The 19,825-nt window shown below is 43.5% G+C and overlaps 1 protein-coding gene across 1 annotated transcript in view; it reads left to right on the top strand.

Moving 5' to 3' along the window:
* Positions 1 to 10,332: 10,332 nt before the first annotated feature.
* The window catches only part of LOC116816292 (lysozyme g-like), an 18,642-nt gene continuing 9,149 nt past the window's right edge, over positions 10,333 to 19,825 (top strand). Inside the window, exons 1-2 of the mRNA XM_032765389.1 lie at positions 10,333 to 10,375; positions 12,407 to 12,496. Coding sequence (XP_032621280.1) covers positions 10,333 to 10,375; positions 12,407 to 12,496 — 133 coding nt within the window. The remainder of the gene's footprint in view (positions 10,376 to 12,406; positions 12,497 to 19,825) is intronic.

Genomic DNA, 19,825 nt, shown 5'->3' with positions numbered 1-19,825 from the left:
AAGATAGCCCGATTAAACCAGTCCAACCAATCCACATACATGTAAATACAACCCAAAGCTCCTCATAGCCGAATTGCTTGGGGGTTCCTTTGTACTCACAGATGTGTAGGAGACACTTGGAGATAAGATGCAGTTAGGAGGAAGCTTGTTAACTCACAGCCGAGAAAACAAAAAAAAAGACACAGCCATCCACATCTATTCGTACAACCCAAAGCTCCTCATAGCCGAATTGCTTTGGGGGTTCCTTTTTACTCACAGACTTTGGTATAATATTTGAAATAAGAAGGAGTTAGGAGGAAACCTTGTTTACTCACAGCCGAGAAAACAAAAAAGACACAGAGTATACAAATTCCCGCCCCTGACTTTAAACAATCCAGTTCTCTGATTGGTCCCCTGGTCAGGTGTTTGGTTACCCTTTCCAGGTAAAAGAAACTTAACCCTTACCTTATCTATCTAGTTATGACAGCACCGCAGTCCAAATGGCAGTGTATAGAAGTTCATACTTTGGTCATGTACTGGAAGGATTTTGCTGCCTAGTGTTATATTGCAGGACTGCATACATTCCCAACAGAATACACCGTACCCCATATACATTACCCCTAAATACCCCCCCCCCTTTGCAATAGGCCATTGATCCTGCTCCTCCATAGTAATAGGAGGGGCACATCCATATTCCTCCTCCAGATATACAACTGTTTAATGTGATGACAGTCCAATTTAACCCCATTCCATTCCCCCACCTATTTCCTAGTGGCTCCCAACAGACTGTCCCTTCCCTAGTTACTCCCATAGGGCTCAAGGGGACCACCTTATTTGCATTTCCTTCCCATGGTATCAGTAACAATTATACAAGAACTGTCCCCACAGGTTGGAGATGTTATTTTCCAGGTAGATGGGTATGTTTTTGCAACCGTGGATAAATACGGGCTAGCCTCCCAATTTAATGCCGAAGGTGAATGAATACCTCATTTACCAGTATTTCAGCAGTCACCTGGACAGTTTGATACTTTGTGAGGAAAGCTTCCACCCACCTGCTGAAAGCATCCACTACTACCAACATGAATCGTTTTTTTCTGTGATCTGGTGGTAGGGGTCCTGTGTAGTCAATTTGTATTCTTTCCCAAGGTCCCCTTGAAGCTTGTCTCATTAATTCTCCCCTTAGCACTGTGTGAGGTGGGTTGTACCTGGTACAGTCCAAACAACGTTCCAGATGTGATTTTAAATCAGCTGTCATTCCTGGCCACCAGAACAACCTTTTTAAAGTTCCCAGTGCCTCTTCAAACCCGGGGTGTCCCCCTGCCATGCTCCCACACACCCAGCTTAAGAAAGCCGTCCAGCTTCCCTGAGGGCACACCCTTACTCAGGGCCGTCCATAGCTATTCTGGGGCCCTCCGCAGCCCCTCTGTGAGGGTGTGGTGTGGGACCCCAGGCTCCGTGGGGGCGGGGGGACTGGCTTGGGGGGCAGAGGGGAACCACCCTCCAGCACTCACCGGTGGCATGGCTGGGACTGGGTCCCGTCACTTCCCACTGCCAGTGAGTGCAGGCCTGGCCCTGCTGCAACCCTCAGGGGCAGGAAGGGGCAGGGCTGGGGTGAAGCAGGAGCAGGAAGAGGCAGGGCGGGGGTAGACCATGGCAGGGGCTTTGGGGAAGGGGTGGAGTGGGGGAAGGGCTGGGGTGGAGCAGGGGTGGGAAGAGGCAGGGCAGGGGCCAGAGCAGTACACTGCTGCGCAGGGCACCAGGGAATTTGGTGCCCCAAGTTTCCTGGTGCCCTACGCAGCTGCATACTTTGCATATGGGTAAGGACAGCCCTGGCCTTACTGGTCTCTCAGCTGTTAAGACACACCAAATCCCTTCCATTAGTTCCACCTTTGGCACATGCCTGTCCCCAAGTTCCATGATGCCTGCCAGTCCTGGGTCAGATTCTTCCAACTCTCAAATTCATCCTCCCTGATCTGTATCCATCCCACTTCTTGTTATCAATGCTACAAGCACGCTGTCTTCTGGCTCCTAGGACAAGTGGGGTGCCTCTGTTGCAGCCCGCTTGGCCCCTGCATCAGCCTGATTATTCCCTTTGCTTAGGGGTCCTATTTTCTTTTGTGCCTTTACCACATTGAGCCATGTAAAACAGCTCCTCCACTTGCTTTCACCAGTTAGCATGCTTGATTGTGGAACCGTCTGTTGCCCTGAAATGATTATCCACCCACCATCTCAGCATTAATGTGGCCCCACGAAATACATAATCTGAATCTACCACCACCCAACATTCTGGCTCAAGTTTGGGATCCACTCCATTTAAAGCTGTTAGCAAGGCTGCCAGTTCTGCTTCCTGAGCTGACCTTGCTTCTAGTGAGAAACCAATGGTGCTGACTGTCTCATTTTCTTTGATTCCCACAACAGCTAAGCCCGCAGCTTTCTGTTCCCCCCGGTACCTACAACTTCCATCTAAAAACCATACCAGTGTCCCCTTCTTTACCTGATTGGGGTTTTACCTGGCCTGGCTTCATGTTGGTGTGGGGTGCCAGGCAGATGTAATCCTGCTACCCAGACTATGGGTTCCTTTTACACTTCTGCTTTAATGTTTTCTGTTTGTAGAGCCAGCAACCATTTGGCAATACGCTGCCCACTCACTTGTCCCTGTAAGATAATATGCATGTTTAGCAGCCGCAGAGGGTCATGATGAGATTGGACTATTACTTTCTGCATTCCCGTGAGGTATTTGAATTTCCCTATCCCCCAGTAGGTGTACAAAAACACCTTTTCACACCATCCATACTTCAGTTCCACAGCACTCAAAAGTAGAGAGGCAAAGGCCACAGATTGGTCCTTTGCTCCATAATCCTGTGTTAACGTACAACCAATGACAGTGTCAGATACCAAAGGGTACAGATAAAAGAGTTTCTCCCCATCTGGGGAGGCTAGCACTGGAGCACTGTCCAGGTTTTCTTTAGTACTCTCAATGCCTCAGTACACTCTTCTGACCACGCCCAAATTGAGGCTCAGGTTAGGTCATATAGAAGCTGGGCTATTTCTGCATAATTGGCCACAAAATCCCTGCAAAATCCAGTTAGACCCAGAAAACTTTGCAAGCTTTTAACATCCGTAGGCAGTGGCAGGGACTGGATCAATTGCACCCATCTCTTATTGATTTCCCTTCTCATCTGGGACACTTCCACTCCTAAGTAGGTCACTCTTGTCTGTCCCATCTGAGCCTTTTGCCCATTGACCTTCAACCCTGCTCTTGCAGAAGCTTGAAGGACCTGCTCGGTTAGTTTCCTGTCTTCCTCCTCTGTCTCTGATATTAGCGACTGGTCGTCTACATATTGTATGCACCTTGCTGAATCCACCCCCTCCAGAGCCTGTGTCATGTATCTGTGAAAAATTGCAGGGGGAGTCCCAGTATCCCTGGGGTAGGACTGTCCAGCAGAATTGTCTGCCCTCCCACGTGAATGCAGTTTTATACTGACACAAGGTAGCTAGTGGCAGATACCAAAACCCATTAGCTTGGTCCAAAACAGTGAAAATTCGTTTGGGGTCCAATACGGGCTAGCATTTCAGGGTACGCTGCCACTACTGAGGCTGGTGAATTGGCCAGAGCATTTAGTGCCCTGTAATACACAGTGAGGCGCCAGGTACCCTTTGGCTTTCTCCCTGGCCACACAGCAGCATTACAAGGGGATGCGACTGCTCTAATCAATCCCCTCTGTTCCAATTCCCCAGTAGTTGCCCCCACCTCTGCCAATGCCTCCCAAGGAATAGGATATTGTTTCTGTGCAGGAGAGTCCCCTCCTTCTAGCAGTATCTGCATGCTGCCCCAGGTTATCCTTAGCCTACAGAGGAATGTGTTCCCACCCTGCCGGGGGTGATGGGAGGGCATGTGCCACTTTAATGATCATAGTGGCTAACCACATAGGAATGGTATAGCCCTGACCATCCTGCGTCTGCTCCAGTAAACACACTTGTTTGGCTAAGTCCAGTACAAGTCTTAGTTTGTGTGAATCCCCTGCCTCCAACAGATTAAGCATATCATTACAACCCCACATAATCTCCCCTTCCCTCCAGATTCCTTTGATCTGTCACCACCTCAGGGTTAACTGTGTCTCCCCTCCCGTTGCCCCTACAATTGCCAGAGTTCCTTCTGAGGGTCTCCCCTGTCCCCATGTGGTTAAGCTGATGGCTGCTCCAGTGTGTATCAAAAAATCCCTCATGGGATTCCCTTTGATTGCACCCAGAGTGTGGGGTGACCAGATGCGTCATGTCCTAAACTGAGAACATGGACAGGACGCCTCCCAGGGTGCCCCTAAGTCGCAGCACCCACCTCTGTCCCTCTCACTGGTTCACAGGGGGACCAAGGGTACTGACACTGAACACATTCCTGTCTCCAAGCAAAACCGTGTGCCTGGCATTTCAGGCAGTCCCGGGCCCCAGACCTCTGGGGTCACTTTCCCCCAATCTGGTAAGATCCTGGGTAGTCAGTTTAGCCTTCAGTCTCTGGATCTGTTGCTCTATAGCTTCCCAATCATCCCTGACTGACCCCCCAAAGCCACGACCTCTCCCTCTACATCCTCCCCTCTGGACTGAACAACTCCTTTCCACCATGTACTGATCCTCTGCAGTAATAACATGGACTGGCTCTCCCCGCGATGCATCCGCCTCCACACATCTGCCTGTTCCAGAAACTAACGTAGCTGATTGGGAGCAAGTTCAGGGTGTTGCAACCTTAAACACCCCACGAACTGCGGATTGCTCAGCTCCAACCTTTCTCCAGCAATTCTACACCCGTACCCTGCTCCACACCCCCACCAGGTCCTGGTGCCCCTGTCTGGAGTATCACCCATGGACCGTCCAGGGGATCCACCCAGCACCGTGCCATGCCTGCATGCAATTGAGTGTATCCCACCCTGTTTCCCCAGGGATTCACTTCATCTTAGTCATCCCCACAGTACGAGAGGACACCCCAAACAACTGTTTTGCCACGTGTCAGGGGATTAGAAATGGGTGTGCCAGTCCTGCCACATTGATTCCCAAGGTGCCCCATCCCAAAAGACGATGCCATATGATCACCAGGTCCTCACGAGTTAGACCCTCCATCTCCCTGCTCACCTCCACTAGCCACAGCACAAACTGATCCCAATCATGCCGGGGTACCTTTCCCAAATGGCCCAATACTTCCTCCCAGTCCTTCAAGGACAAGAGGCAGATTTCTGCCTGTTCTACTACGTGTGGGGCATGGTCCTCCCACCCTGCAACTGAGGCCACTATTTCTGCCTCCTGCAGTTCCTCCTGAGTAGCCTCCTTCGCAAGGGCTGTAACTGTGGATCACCAGCTTACAATGCCCACTGGCAGTGGTGGCTACAGTGTATTTTCAGGGCAAGGTGGTGGACGTGTCTCCTTCAGTTCCATTAGTGGAGGTCCCCAAGTTCATTGCCCCCATGTTTACATTGATACAATTCCTCCTCTAAGTCTCCTGCTCTCCCCAGCAGTTCATCCCTCTCTCGCCAGATTGCCTTGCAAGACTTCTCTGTCCATGCAGCATCCCATGCCTTCAAATCCGCTACCTCTACCACTAGCACAGATTTTTCTGTTAAAATCTATTACTGATCCACAATCCTCTCCAAATCCTTAATGTGTTGGAGGAGGTTGGCTTCCCTTTTTACTCAGTATGCCATCCCAGCGCACAAAACTTGTAATACCATTCCCTTTTTCCTACACTCCCAAAACCTCCTCCATCTCCTCAATCTCATCCCAGGTGGACCCCTGCACCTGGTACTGGCCCTGATTATTCCTTATCCATTTGTTCAAAAAATCTGTTACCCCAGCTTGCCAGAACTCGCAACTACCATCACAAGAGTTCGCCATACCCCCTCCAAGCAGCTATGCAGACTGTTGAAGGGATGGGGGGGATTTACAGGCTGCCACTCACCTATCCGATGCGATGTATCCGAGTCAGCAGTAGAAGTGCCTACATCACAGAAAGCTCAAATGAAAATATATTCTCACAGTGGAGGATTTATACATTTAAAAACCCAACTGAACGGGACAAATACATTTTAAAAAGATTTAAACAATTTTATAATTTTAAAATAACTTGAGAGAATATAAAATTAGCAAGGAACCAAAAATAACCCACTTTGTCTCAAATGGTATTGGAAATACACAAGGAAACTTTCTCTATCCCTCCCTTGGAAAAGTTCCTTCTCACAATTTTCCCTACAGATAGGAATGAAGGCTGGTGTTGGTGGAGAAAAAGTCATTACTGCTATTTTCAATTTTCCTCTACACCTGTAAGTATGGCCGTCATGAAAGTTGATGGAGAAAAACAGTCTTCAGAGCAATATAACCTGCACTAAGCCCTGGCTCCCCTGAAGAACTGGGAGGAACTACAATTCTGTATTATTGCATATTCAAACAGTGTGTAACAGTGACTACATTGGTGTGAGAATTTTTTTAAGGTGAACCTCATTCTGAACTCAGATACACGTCTGCTTCTTCTGTTCTTTCACCAGACAAGTCTGGCAGGCCTCTCTCCTTTCCAGGGTCTGTTGTGCTTGCTTTGAGGTAAAGTGGTGCTGCTCTATCTATGTTATGAGTCCTGTAGTTTAAAGAAAGCTTCTCTAGGGATTCAAGATTATTCTTAGGAGGTTTCAGATCTTTTCCACTTCTGAAGGTTTCTCCACCTGCCCCAGTGGAAATGTTATCCAGAGCGCCCACTCTTAAAAGGTAAACTAAACTAAAAAAGATGAGGAGGCTGGCATAGCTCAGTCAAATGTGGCTGCTGCTGCTTCTTTACAGCCATGTCCCAACTAACTGCTTTTTGCATCTATGAACCTCTTCACCTGCCTAGCAGAAAAAATGAGATTAGGGAAATGAGGATTTCGTATGCCCTAGCCTGAAGGAATATTTGAACATCCAAATTTCTCTCCAGAGCAGCACTCTGATACCATCTCGGGTCCTACCTTGTTCTTTAAGAGGCTTTTTTATTTTTTCGTTGGATGTGGGTGGCTAATGAAATATCCATTTAGCTGAGAGCCTATTCCAGAATACTATTATAGTCCAATGAACTCCAATTTCTGCAGCAGTCTGGAATTATCTGCAGACTGACTTTCATTAATTTATCTCAGCTCTGGAGCTGATAACATAAAGTTAAAGCAACAAGTATAATCTAAATAGAGCTGGCCAGAATATACCTTCAAAGAAGCACGCTGCTTCGGTTGGGTGGATTTTATAGCAAGCATGCCTATGCTTACAGATGTCCAAGACTAGGCTGGTAAAGGTGAGACAGCCAGTAAAGCTATTGCTTTGAAAAAGCCCACACAGAGCAACCTCTTGGTGGTACTATGGTTGCAGGACTCTACTCCTGAGACTTTCTACCCTGAATTATTATTCCTGCTAACTGACTTTTCTCAGGTGTTTTTTGAGAATGTTTTAACTAAACTATTTCATGGCCCGATGGCTTGCAATAAATAGGTGCTTTCCCTAGAACTACATGTGCATGAAAATCAGATTCTTGTAAAACACACAAGAGAAATAAGCTCCCTCCCAGTCTTTCCTCCTTACTAATTACATGTTAATTATATAGTGTGCTGTCCTAGAAAAAAATTGAGATTATTTCCTTTATGAGGTTTCCAAAGTGTGGACAATCTTTTAAATGTAACTTTTATAATAATGCTTTGTATCTTTCATCTAAGCATGACAAAGTTCTTAGACATACCATTAATTAATATATAACCTTGCAGTGACATATGCTGGAGTTCTGTCATTTAAAACACAACATAAAGTCATTTGGTAATTACATGTTTGTTAATGACAAACTATTACTTGCTACAGCTGCAACACATGCTCTATAATATAATTCAGGGCATATTACTTAGTAAACTGATGATTTGTAAATGGGTGTTTCCTCTTTGGCCATATAACTGCAGAAATAGTAAATTCAAGAACACAATCTGAGCAACGTGCCACAAAAACATTAATATTTTCTTGACTGTTTTAAAATTTAGAAACTAGTACATGAAGCAAAGCATTTTCTGGCCTATTTTGTTGCTTATATTGATTTTTTCACATGAATACATAAAATTATAGTACACGACTCAATGTTGTCTTTCATTAGGAACAGAACACTCGGCCTATGTGAAAACAAAGATACTGTGTGGCCAGTGGCCTTCAAATCTGTGAATCTGAGTATGCACCACGAGTTGCTTAAGCAAGTCTGTACACACTCAGATTCTCACTTGTCTCTAGGAGCTAGGCCCTGGTTGACACTTGACCTTAAAAACCTCTCTAGTGACTGTTCCACTCCATATCTAGACATCATAATATTCTTTCTATGACATGAGCTGATAAAATGTTTATGCTCACCTGGTGGCATGACCAGTCTGCTCTCACTAGACCATTTACCAAAATTAGATGCTCCCAGGCTTAAAAGAACCACAAATGGCAGTTCCTTGAAAGGAAGATCACACCTGGGGGCTCCCCTTACATTGTGCTCTCTTTACAGAGGCCTAGTTGCTTGCAACCCCACCTCCTCATTGTTTTTGAGGATGTCCCCATCTCCCGATGCCAGACTGCTCTCCCCATGCCTATTCCAAGGGAAGGCAGGGTTGCAAGCAGCAGCAGCACTGCAAGAAAAGCTCTTGCTTCCTTTGTTGTTATCACTGGGCTGGGCCTTCCTTTAGTCTGAGACCTGAAATACACTAATAAATATTAGATTTGCAAATTTTATTAGCAGTGATTCTATATTTGCTTCCAGATCACTGATAGAGATATCGAATAGTCTTGGTCCCAGAACTGATCTCAGTGGAACCCCATAGACACACCTCTATTTGATGATGATTCCCATTGACAACTACTTTTTTAGACCTATTAGTGAGCTAGTTTTTAATCAATGTAACATATACTTTATTGATATTGGATTGTGCTAGCTTTTTAATCATGATATCATGCAGTACTAGGTCAAATGTCTTTCAAAAGTCGAAGTTTATTACACCTAAGCAGCAAAGAGTCCTGTGGCACCTTATAGACTAACAGCCATATTGGAGCATGAGCTTTTGTGGGTGAATACCCACAGTTACCTTTATCAACCAAATTTGTAATTTCCTTGCAGAATGCAATCAAGTTTGTTTGACAAGAGTTATTTTCCATCAAACCATGTTTATTGGTATTAATTATATTTCTGTTCTTTAATTTCTTGTTAATTGGATCCCGTATCAGCTTTTCCATTATTTTTTCCTGGGATTGATGTCAGGCTAACTGATACGTGTAGTTAGCCGGGTCATCCCACTTGCCCTTTCTGAATTTTGACACAACATTAGCACTCTTCCAGTCTTCTGGAATTTCCCCCAATGTTCCAAGATTTATTGAAAAGTAACATCAGTGGGCCAGAGACCTTCTTAGCTGTGTGGTCTAGCAGGAAAATAATAGCATTCTGATTCAATTGTGGCCTCTCCTACTGACTCACTGCTATACTTTGTGCAACTCACTTATTTTGCATCAGCTGTGTAAAAAGGATATAATATTATGTACTTCACTGGCTTATGCTGGGGCTTAATAAAATAATGAAGGGCAGTGCTTTGAGAGCCTTGGATGAAAGGCATTATATGAGTTCAAAGCATTACTATTATTATAGTTTTTAAACTTTACAGGAAATGTCATCACATTAGGTAGAAATCAACATTCCCAAAGCCAGAGGGTGGGGCACCTTAGTATATATAAAGCTATTTAAGTGATCGGTCTTGCAGGACAAGGCAGACTGAAGACAGGTGAGTCTGAACTCATTCATGTTGTACTCCCTTGGAGCAGGAGGAATCCTCAATTTTATTCAGAGTGACATTCTCTTTGTAGTAATCTAGTCATTGTGTGTCTGTTTAAGGATAATGAAGCAACTGATGGACTTCTAAAATGATTTATATAAAAGGAATCTTTGAGGAAAAAAATAAGATATGTTAAAAGTAACTATATGACCAGTTCCTGTTCATGGAAAAAACAATGATATGTACCAAAAAGTCTGCTCATTATTGGTCTGATCTATGAAAATGTTTGCTACTGATTTAATGGGTACAGGGGCAGACTATAATGGTCTGATCCTTCAAATACTATCAAGTACAGGGTGTATTATGCTGAAGTCCATGTAATAGTAAGTCCCGACCTAAGTAGTAAGTGTGTGCTAGACTGGGTAAAAAGTCAATGAGCCTGTCTTTGGATGTGGTTTGAGTAAAATTTGCCATTTGTGTGGGTGAACTTTTTCTTAGTAACATTGGAAACTTTCTTGATTTCTTCATGTTTGCAGAGTTTAATTAATTTTCAGACTGTCTTGGGTGCCTGAGAAGAACCATCCCCATGCTTCTAACACTAATGTTTCTGGGCCTGGCTGCCCTTGTTGGTGAGTTTGGGGGTTATTTCTATTTCACTAGTCAAAAGCAACACTGGCAAGAGATTATCGTAGGGCTGTGAAATCTACCATATGAGTAACTCTTCTTTTGGGTGTGAGGTTTCTTGCCTCCACATAAGCCTATTAAACTATGAATTCTGAAGTATAGGTTAGACAGCAGAATAGGATCACAAAAACAACTTACGTTAATTCTTAGCTAAGGTCATAAATGCACTTGGTTGGCTGATGGGTTCAGTTAATTCCCCACTTTCTAGAAAGCAGAACAATTTGGCAAGGCCCAAGCTAGCAAATCATTGTTTTTCCTTCAGAACGTCACTATGTCGCAGATGGACACAGGATCCATTGCCAATAGGAGATGGGTAGTCTTCCATTCTCACTGGAAATAAATTCTCAGAGGATGTATGGTATGCTCATAGGAGTTTGATAGAAGAAGTTCACTGAAATAAGTTCATGCATAGGGACATTTGCTCAGGTATAGAGACACTAAGGGATGTATAAGTAACAGTCAGCATGGATTTGTCAAGAACAAATCATGTCAAACCAACCTGATAGCTTTCTTTGATAGGGTTATAAGCCTTGTGGATGCAGGGTGGGGGAGCAGTAGATGTGGTATACCTTGAATTTAGTAAAGCTTTTGATACTGTCTCGCATGACCTTCTCATAAACAAACTAGGGAAATGCAACCTAGATGGAGCTACTATAAGGTAGGTGCAAAACTGGGTGGAAAACTGTTCCCAGAGAGTAGTTGTCAGTGGTTCACAGTCATGCTGGAAGGGCATAATGATTGGAGTCCCGCAGGGATCAGTTCTGGGTCCAGTTCTATTCAATATCTTCATCAATGAGTTAAATAATGGTATAGTGAGTACACTTATAAAGTCTGCAGATGACACCAAGCTGGGTTGCAAGTGCTTTGGAGGATAGGATTAAAATTCAAAATGATCTGGACAAACTGGAGAAATGGTCTGAAGTAAATAGGATGAAATTCAATAAGGACAAATGCAAAGTACTCCGCTTAGGAAGGAAAAATCAGTTGCACACACACAAAATGGGAAATGACTGCCTAGGAAGGAGTACTGCGGAAAGGGATCTGGGGGTCATGGTGGACCACAAGCTAAATATGAGTCAACAGTGTAACCCTGTTGCAAAAAAAAAGCAAACATCATTCTGGGATGTATTAGCAGGAGTGTTGTAAGCAAGACACATGAGAAGTAATTCTTCTGCTCTACTCTGCATGCTGATTAGCCTCAACTGGAGTATTGTGTCCAGTTCTGGGTGCCACATTTCAGGGAAAGATGTGGACAAATTGGAGAAAGTCCAGAGAAGAGCAACAAAAATGATTAAAGGTCTAGAAAACATGACCTATGAGGGAAGATTGAAAAAAATTGGGTTTGTTTAGTCTGGAAAAGAGAAGACTGAGAGGGGACATAACAGTTTTCAAGTATGTAAAAGGTTGTTACAAGGAGGAAGGAGAAGAAAAAAATTTTTTCTTAACCTCTGAGAATAGGACAAGAAGCAATGGGTTTAAATTGGAGCACGAGAGGTTTAGGTTGGACATTAGAAAAAATTCCTAACTGTCAGGGTGGTTAAGCATTGGAATAAATTGCCTAGGGATGTTGTGGAATCTCCATCATTGGAGATTTTTAAGAGCAAGTTAGATAAACACCTGTCAGGGATAGTCTAGATAATACTTAGTCCTGCCATGAGTGCTGGGGACTGGACTAGATGATCTCTCATAGTCGCTTCCAGTCCTATGATTCTATGATCCTCAGCTGATAAAAATTGTCCTGGCTTTACTGACTTCAATATGTAATATTAGAAAAAGGCAATTAATGGATATTAGATTTTGTTGAAGGTGCCATTGATGCAGATGCTGCTAATAGTGCTATTAATATAAATTAGTATAATACAACAGAAATGTCAGTGTGGAGATGTTCTTTCTGCATAAGTTTAATTCATGCTTGCAACAGTCTGAGCAATACAGTCTTAAGATCTTATTTTTAATATCGCCCTTTAACTTTTTAGCTCCTTCTGTAAGTTATGGATGTTATGGTGATTTACGTACTGTGGAAACCCCTGTGATTTCCTGCGGAGCTGTACAAACCCCAACTTGTGGTAGGTATCATTCACTGTTTGATTGGCTGTACTTCAGTGCAGACACTTCTGCTCAGAAATACAGAGCTAATTGGAGGGTAGACAGTGATACTGAGTCTGGAAAACAAGGCAAGGGGAAGTGCCAAGTGTTAAGGCCTACTGTTTTCAAATGGCTGCCTATCTTAGCTCTATCTTCTGTATCCGTCTCTGAGGAACCCCCTTTAAGGTCCCACATTTACAGCAATCAGCCTCTGAACAAAGAGAAGCAGACATGATCCCTTTCCAGGCAATACTGCTCCTTAATCAGCTAGGCTTTTAGTGGCATTATCTCCACACAGGTGCTGAGCATGCACTTTCTTCCACTCTCCCAGACCCCTCCTCGACTGGGAAACAAGAGACCTGGAATCCAACTTGAGTCTTGATATGCTGAACAAACTGGCCAGTTGTGACATGCCAAATACATATTTTATAGGCCCAAATCAAAGGAGAGTGACTCTGGAGCTGTGGTGATCCTACTCCTCCTTTGAATGCCCCAACTTGGGAATCCTCTCCCAATTTCCTTTACATTTTTTTGAGGAGATTAAGTTTTATGTATAAGAAATCTTTTCACTTGCACTCCTGCTTGGAAAAGAAGATGTGTTAGAGAAGGAAAAGGAAATATCAGCATTTTATTGCAACATGTAGAAAACATCCAATATTTTGCTATGGGTGAAATCCTAGCTCCACTGAGAGTCCAGGGCAAAAGTCCCATTGACTTCAGTGGAGCCAGTATTTCTCCTTATGTAATATCTTGAAGATCTGAAGATAAACTTGGAAGATTAAGACTGAAGTGCATTGGGTGGTGGGCCCTGTTAAAAGCCAGTCAGGTTCCTTCTCTTTGCTTTCATTCCATTTCCCATTCATGATCTAACTATACTACCATCAGGCTGGGTAGGTACTTGGAAAGGAGGCCTACACGGAACATCATGGAAGGAAAGTGATTCAGCAGATACCACTCTTCCTTCAGAGTCAGTAATGATCCAGTGATCCAGAGCGTATTAAGAGGCTGGAGGTAACTTTTGGGGGATGAAATGTAAAACAGAGTTCCCTTCCACATTTAGCCATGAGAGATCCCAGAGAACTTTTGTATGAAGAGGGCTGCTAAACCCCTTGTCTTGATCAAACTCCAAATTGGATAAATCCATTTTGTAAACCTAAGTTCCCCTTTGCCATTTTGATTGGATACAGTATTCTCCACTTTCTGTCCTGTGTTACCTTATGCTCTTAAACAATTGCTTCACTTCTGAACAGAGGTGGCTGTATTTTACTGATGTGTGAAATGATTCCTATATGTAGTGTAAATTCATAAAACATTTGGGGCTGAAAACTGCTACATAGTGTAAGTTATGTTAAATACATATGTTATCAACTGTTTAAAAATTTGCTTGCTGGGGGATTTAAGTGTTAATGTAGCTTTCTGTGTTGCTTTTTTAAAATACAAATCATTTAACATATTTATATATGTTTCTCTTTCTTATAAATTTATGGATAGTTTATCAAAAGTACTCTAGTACCAGTGACCCGTAGGTGCTTAGTATCTCTGAAAATCAGGGTTGTCAAATTTTTATTGAAAGGAAGGTCTGAAGAAAGACTGGATCAGGAAAATGTTAAGGAGGAAAGAGATATCAAAGGCTTCCTAAGAATTACAGGGGCTCCCCCCAACCCTTTTGTTACTGATTCAGAAAGATATAAAGATATTGTGGCAAATTGCCAGTACTGTTATGCTGGGTCTCGCGCTCTCTCTTTTTTGGGGAGGTTCAGGGCGCCATTGCTTGCCTCTGAACCAGTATTTTAATATCTCTCTGCAGTATTTTAATTACCCCACTAGTGTCCTTGAGGAGGGGAGTGGAGAGGGAAGGATCTGGGCCCGCCCTCTTCTCCAGGTCCCAACCCAGGGGCCCTGAGGTTTGTGGTGAACCACTTGAACTAGCGGTTCCTTCCCCTGGGCTACTTCCCTCTCCTGCCCTTCAGCTTGTGAAGGGGCTTCTTGCCCTACGACCCAGTGCGCGTCCTTGTTATAGTTCGAACTGGGATTATGCTACCATTTGACCCGCGCGCTGGAGGATACACATTCGTGGGACATCAGCTAATGTCATTTTTGTTATTCTGAATACTAAGTAAAATTGTGTGTGATTGTTGTATGCCTACGGTGCTCTTCTCATTCATAGAGAGATTTGTCTTACCTGAATGAGACAGCTGATCTATGCACGCCAATGGCCTGTTTATACCATACCTACTATTATTTGTTCTCCTTGGATTTATCTATGTATAAAGAAACAATATGTGGTAGGAAGTGATCTCTTGAGACCTCGCAAGCTCGCAGAATGGCTTGCTGTGCTGTTTTTAATACATCAAGTATGTGATATGATAAGTGCACTCCTGTATCAGGGAAACGCAAATGCATAGTGTCCCTTGGCTTGAGTGTGTGTAATCTATATAAACAATATCGCTCTTTTGAACACGGACGGGTCTCGTTTGGGAAGTGGGACGTGTGACGTACTGTGAAACTGTAGTCTAACCTTACTTTTTTCCCTGAATGAGAGAAGGACACTTCTCTTGCATTTAGTACTTGTTACATTATTCTTTAGCTACATGCATTGGGGTAACGTAAATTCAATTAGTCGTTGTAATGGTGGGTTACGAAGCTCGCACAGTAACAGATACGTAAGTTCTTATTAAACAAAAGTCAATATCATTGTCTCTACAAGTGTGAATAACAAAAAGAATGGCCGTCTCCTTGTTTAGTGCTCTTATATACTTCTTGAAAGACATGTCTCTCCTAGAAAATCGTGGAAGAATGAACACATAGACCTCTTTTTGGCGTAAAGGTCGACTCGTCTTCTGTTGGACACATCTCGTGTCGTAAAGAAATTCGAGACATAGCGTAGTAGATTACGTAACGCAGTGTTTATGCTTCGCTCTGACAGGGTCCATGCGCTAAGTGTGCAATTGGGCAGACTAGACGCAGTGAATTTTATAGATGAGAATCCTTGTTTTGAGTTACTTATAGCAGTTGGGATCAGAAAAGAAGTCATTGTGTGTTAAATCTTGTAACACTATTCTGTATAATGTTCTCGAGTGTTCCCTGCTTTTCATATGTGTCGCTATTCTTGATGACCGTAATGTTGTAATATATTTGTGTACTCCTAAAGGTGCCATTATCGAATCCTCTCTGGGTGGTAATGTTTTTAGGCTAACATGTGCCAGACGTTTGATTATAGTGTGTACAACGGACAGCGCTCGGAGGTTTACTGGCGCAAAACCTCAGATTATTGTATTTGACTCATACTTCTACTGTGGAATGCCGTCAAGTTGTGACTAGGAGGATCTATATACTGTGAACGGCCGTCCAGGGTTAGGATTTCTTAAGAACTCTGAGTCAAGACTCTCTCATTCGGTTAGATCTCATCTAATATAGAGAAAAAAAACACTTATGGAATACATACAGAAGACAACAGTCAATTAAATATCAGAATCGATTAGTGGAAGATATTTATACATTGCTGGGTAATGTAGTGTGTATATCAGAATGTCACCTAACTCAGCAATTTCCCAAAGTTAATACTTTGGTTTTGATCGGTGGCTGTCGCGGTAGTGTTTTAAACAAGGCCTTTCCCCAATGCAATGCAGTGGTGTGGTCGTGAGACATGCGATGCGTCTGATCACTTTCACTAGTCTTTCGCGCGACTTCCCCTTTTTTCTTAGAAAAAAGCGCAGAGATTGCAAGGGGTCCGCCCCTCCGCCTGCTGGGAATCCCTTCTGCATCGGTATCAATTATATGCTAACTTACCGTTCTTCATGAGTCGACTCTCTTCTTAAAGCCACCCGTGTTTGTGTTCTTACATTCTTGATCCTGTCACTCAGTGGAAACTTATAAAGCATGCCCTTGCTAGGATATATGGCGCAGAACGTTGGTGGCCTTCTCTACATTAGCACCTGCATCTTTTCGGAGAAGGTAGTCTAAAAGTTTTCTTTAATACGTGTACCTCGACCTTAAAAAGTGTTGTTGCTCCTGGTGTAACAGTCTCTAGCTTTTGGCAGCAGATGCATGACCAGATATAATGAGAGAATCGGCCATTGCCCAGTCAACTGACTGCGAAAAAACACAACATTTCTCATTCCCTGCCCCTGCCGCATCCCTTAGTTCTAACAGGATCTGCTTCTCTCTACTCCACAGAGGCTTCTTCTCTCTGTGAAAGTGTGCTGTTATACTTATCGCGTGTCCTTAAGCATCAGTTTACCCAGACTCGTTATGGCTTAAATTGTGTCTTTCAGAAAACGGAACAAAAAACTTCAGTATGGGTAAAGGGACTTAGTCTTTTCATGATTAACGAGTATGCACGTTCTTTCAGATGGCACAGATGCAGCCTACTGTTGTGGAGTTTCACTACAATCCATAGCAAGCCAGGCTAGTCTGTCTTCTTATTCAGCGCCTGTGCCATTTACTTGTTGTTCCATGCCTAAATTATGGTTGCCCTTAAGTAAGCTAGGTTTGGTACTCTCAAAGAAATGACGGAGTAGCTGCTTAGAGCACCTCAGCAGGCTTCCCTCAGCGCACTCCTGGGCTCCTGTATCGCTAGCTCCCGCTGCCTTGGTGACGTCAAGCGGAGTGGGGTGATACCGGTGCTATCTGGAGGGGTGGTAGGACATCCTCTGACACCGCACCCTTTTTCGTGCCCGCACACTGCAAGCAAGATGTGGGGGCTCCGGTTGTTGTCTGCGCAAGGACACCGGGGAAGCGCTACCTTTGAAAGTGCACCACTGAAGTAGTTTGTGTGGGCAGCGAAATGAAACCAATTTTTACTAGAGCGAATGCAGCTTGGGGATAAAACATGTAGGGGTGTGACGAGGCGACCTCTCTCTTTTTCAGATTTAAGAAAAGAGTACTTAACAGTTTTCCTCAAGGTCTCTGGTATTACCAAAGTTGGGGGCACCTCAGCTATTGTCTAGACAAGATCGTATGGCTCATGGACTTCTGAATTTGCTACGGTTCTGGAAGGGACACATGAGTTCTTAGAGCCAATGAGGCATCCTCTTTGCACGTCTTTATAATCGAGTATGAGCTTGCTACTCTTTATTCCCTTGGTTTTTCTTGTTAGCGTGGGTAAGGCTTCATTGAGACATTCATTAAAGGTAAGTCAATCACTGTCATAAGTTTGGTACTTATATACTCGTGATCTGTTGGTATACTTAAACTACCCAAACTGTAGCTTATATAGCACTAGCCTTTGTCAAAAGTATCAGATTCATAATATATGATGACTTTTGTATAGAGCTGTCTTTGGTAGCCGCACGATAAGAGCTTTACCCGTGACTGTGAGAGAGAACAGAGCTGAATTAACTTAGATCTATATTTCATTACCTCCCAAACCAACTCACACTACCATGCCTCTCCAGCTTTTCCGCTTTAGTGCTGTTCAAATTGTATGCCTATTTACCCACTCGCCTCCTCTTTTGTTTGTGTAGACAAATGTTTTACTTGGCCATTATCTAGCTTATATATTTAATATTGTGAGCTAGTCTTGCATGGTGAAGGCTAGCTGCAAGAGCCTCTAATCTATTTTCTTTTTATAACCTATGATATAAGTCAGGTCCATTTCCTGGGGTCTTCCCTATGAGAATATCCCCAATATTGGTGTGAGGTTAAGGGAGGGAGACGGAGTGCATTGGAATAATATATAGATAAGGTATTTGACTGATAAATGCCTGTTAGCGCGATGCAGAATATTAAGAATTGTATCTGCCATATAAAGTAAATTAATCTACAATCCTTTTCTATGGAATGTTGGTGATTTAGCGCATTTATTGATACTGATTCAGTCGTGTGTTACGGAAATGTGTTACCCACAATTAGTGGTTACGGTGCGGTGTGGCCTAGGAGTTGTTTAGCTGCAGCGGTGACGTTGTGATCGCTGTTGACTTGTCACAATGGGGCCTCTATACCTCTGGCCAAAATTGAGTCCAGATGGTATAGTCGCTATCAGTCTATCAACGTCGCATATATCTGTTACTCTTTTAATAACTAGCGTGAGGATCAGTTGGAATTTTCTTCGTGAACTCACGCTCTTTCGCTTACTGATTGCTGTCATCGTCATTGAATATAGTCAATGACATAATCTTTATGATCGTATCATGAAAACACATACGTTGCTATCAGATTTTCTCTATCACGAATCTAAGTGGTTTTACTGTAATAGAAACAAATCTTTAATTTTTATATATTCTTCCTAATAATTTCTCCTTCATTTTTCGCTACCCGAATGGACGTTACAAGAGACCCTATTCCTTATATGTACGGTTATGATGTTCCATCGTGCCAGCTGTAGCAGGGCTTGGAGTGGGTACGCCTTATGAAGGTATACTCTCACTTTCTCCTTTCCTTAATCGCCTCTACGCGGTCAGGTGCTTGGATATTGTTCTGATGTGGAGTTCAAGATCCTGGCCTCACGCAATGGTCACATCACTTACTTATGTTCCTCTTTGTGTGAAAGCGCCTGGAATACACACCTATACATGGGTGGGTGGATATTGTACGTTCCATCCTTGGCGTTTCATTGTATAAATAGACATATGAAAATAAAATACATGTTTTGTGTACTACGCGCCTTCTCTTTTGTCTTGTAAATCGTGAGGAAAGGTGAAGTAGCGTCGACCATGTCGTCGTGCTTATTAATTAGGACCCTTTACAAAATTTGAGAATAGTTTTTTAGTTTATGAGTGAGTATCACACTCATCTGGTGTGATGTCCATAGTAGAACAAGGCCGAGTGCCGCATTTGTAATATGAAGAGAAGAGGAAGTAGTTGGGACCCTGGGTCCTGCCTCTTCTCCAGGTTCCCCTACCAAAGAGGCCGACCACTGACAGATATCTTTTAGCTCGGTGGATGTAACACACAACAAGCCATCCCACTCTAGCCGACTTGCCGCTACCCCTGATAGTGACTTTTCTTTCCTACTCTCCTCGCTTGGGCGCTCCCTTCGCTTGTACTGCGGATGGGTCGCTTCTGTTGCCTCCTTCTTATATTTAGAATATCTCTTTTTACACAGTCAGACGGTGACGCCCATTTCTTTAGGGTTTTTTCTTTAGTATCTCTCGCCCCACCGCTGGTCCCTCTCCAATATCTCTATCTCTTTGTTGTTCTACTATCACTTCGATTCTTCTACCCACTATAGCTTGATCTTGATCTCCTGCTCCACCGAGACCTTCCTTGCTCCAACACTGACTCGCCGGGCTCTTATTTAATTCTATATGTGTGACTGATATGCTGCGTGCTCTTTCTATGACCATTTCAGAAGATAGCTCTAATAGCAT

Source organism: Chelonoidis abingdonii, chromosome 1, assembly GCF_003597395.2.
Source record: "Chelonoidis abingdonii isolate Lonesome George chromosome 1, CheloAbing_2.0, whole genome shotgun sequence".
Classification (NCBI taxonomy): Eukaryota; Metazoa; Chordata; order Testudines; family Testudinidae; genus Chelonoidis; species Chelonoidis abingdonii.
Note: the sequence above shows the minus strand (reverse complement) of the source record. Positions and strands in the feature narration are given on the sequence as shown.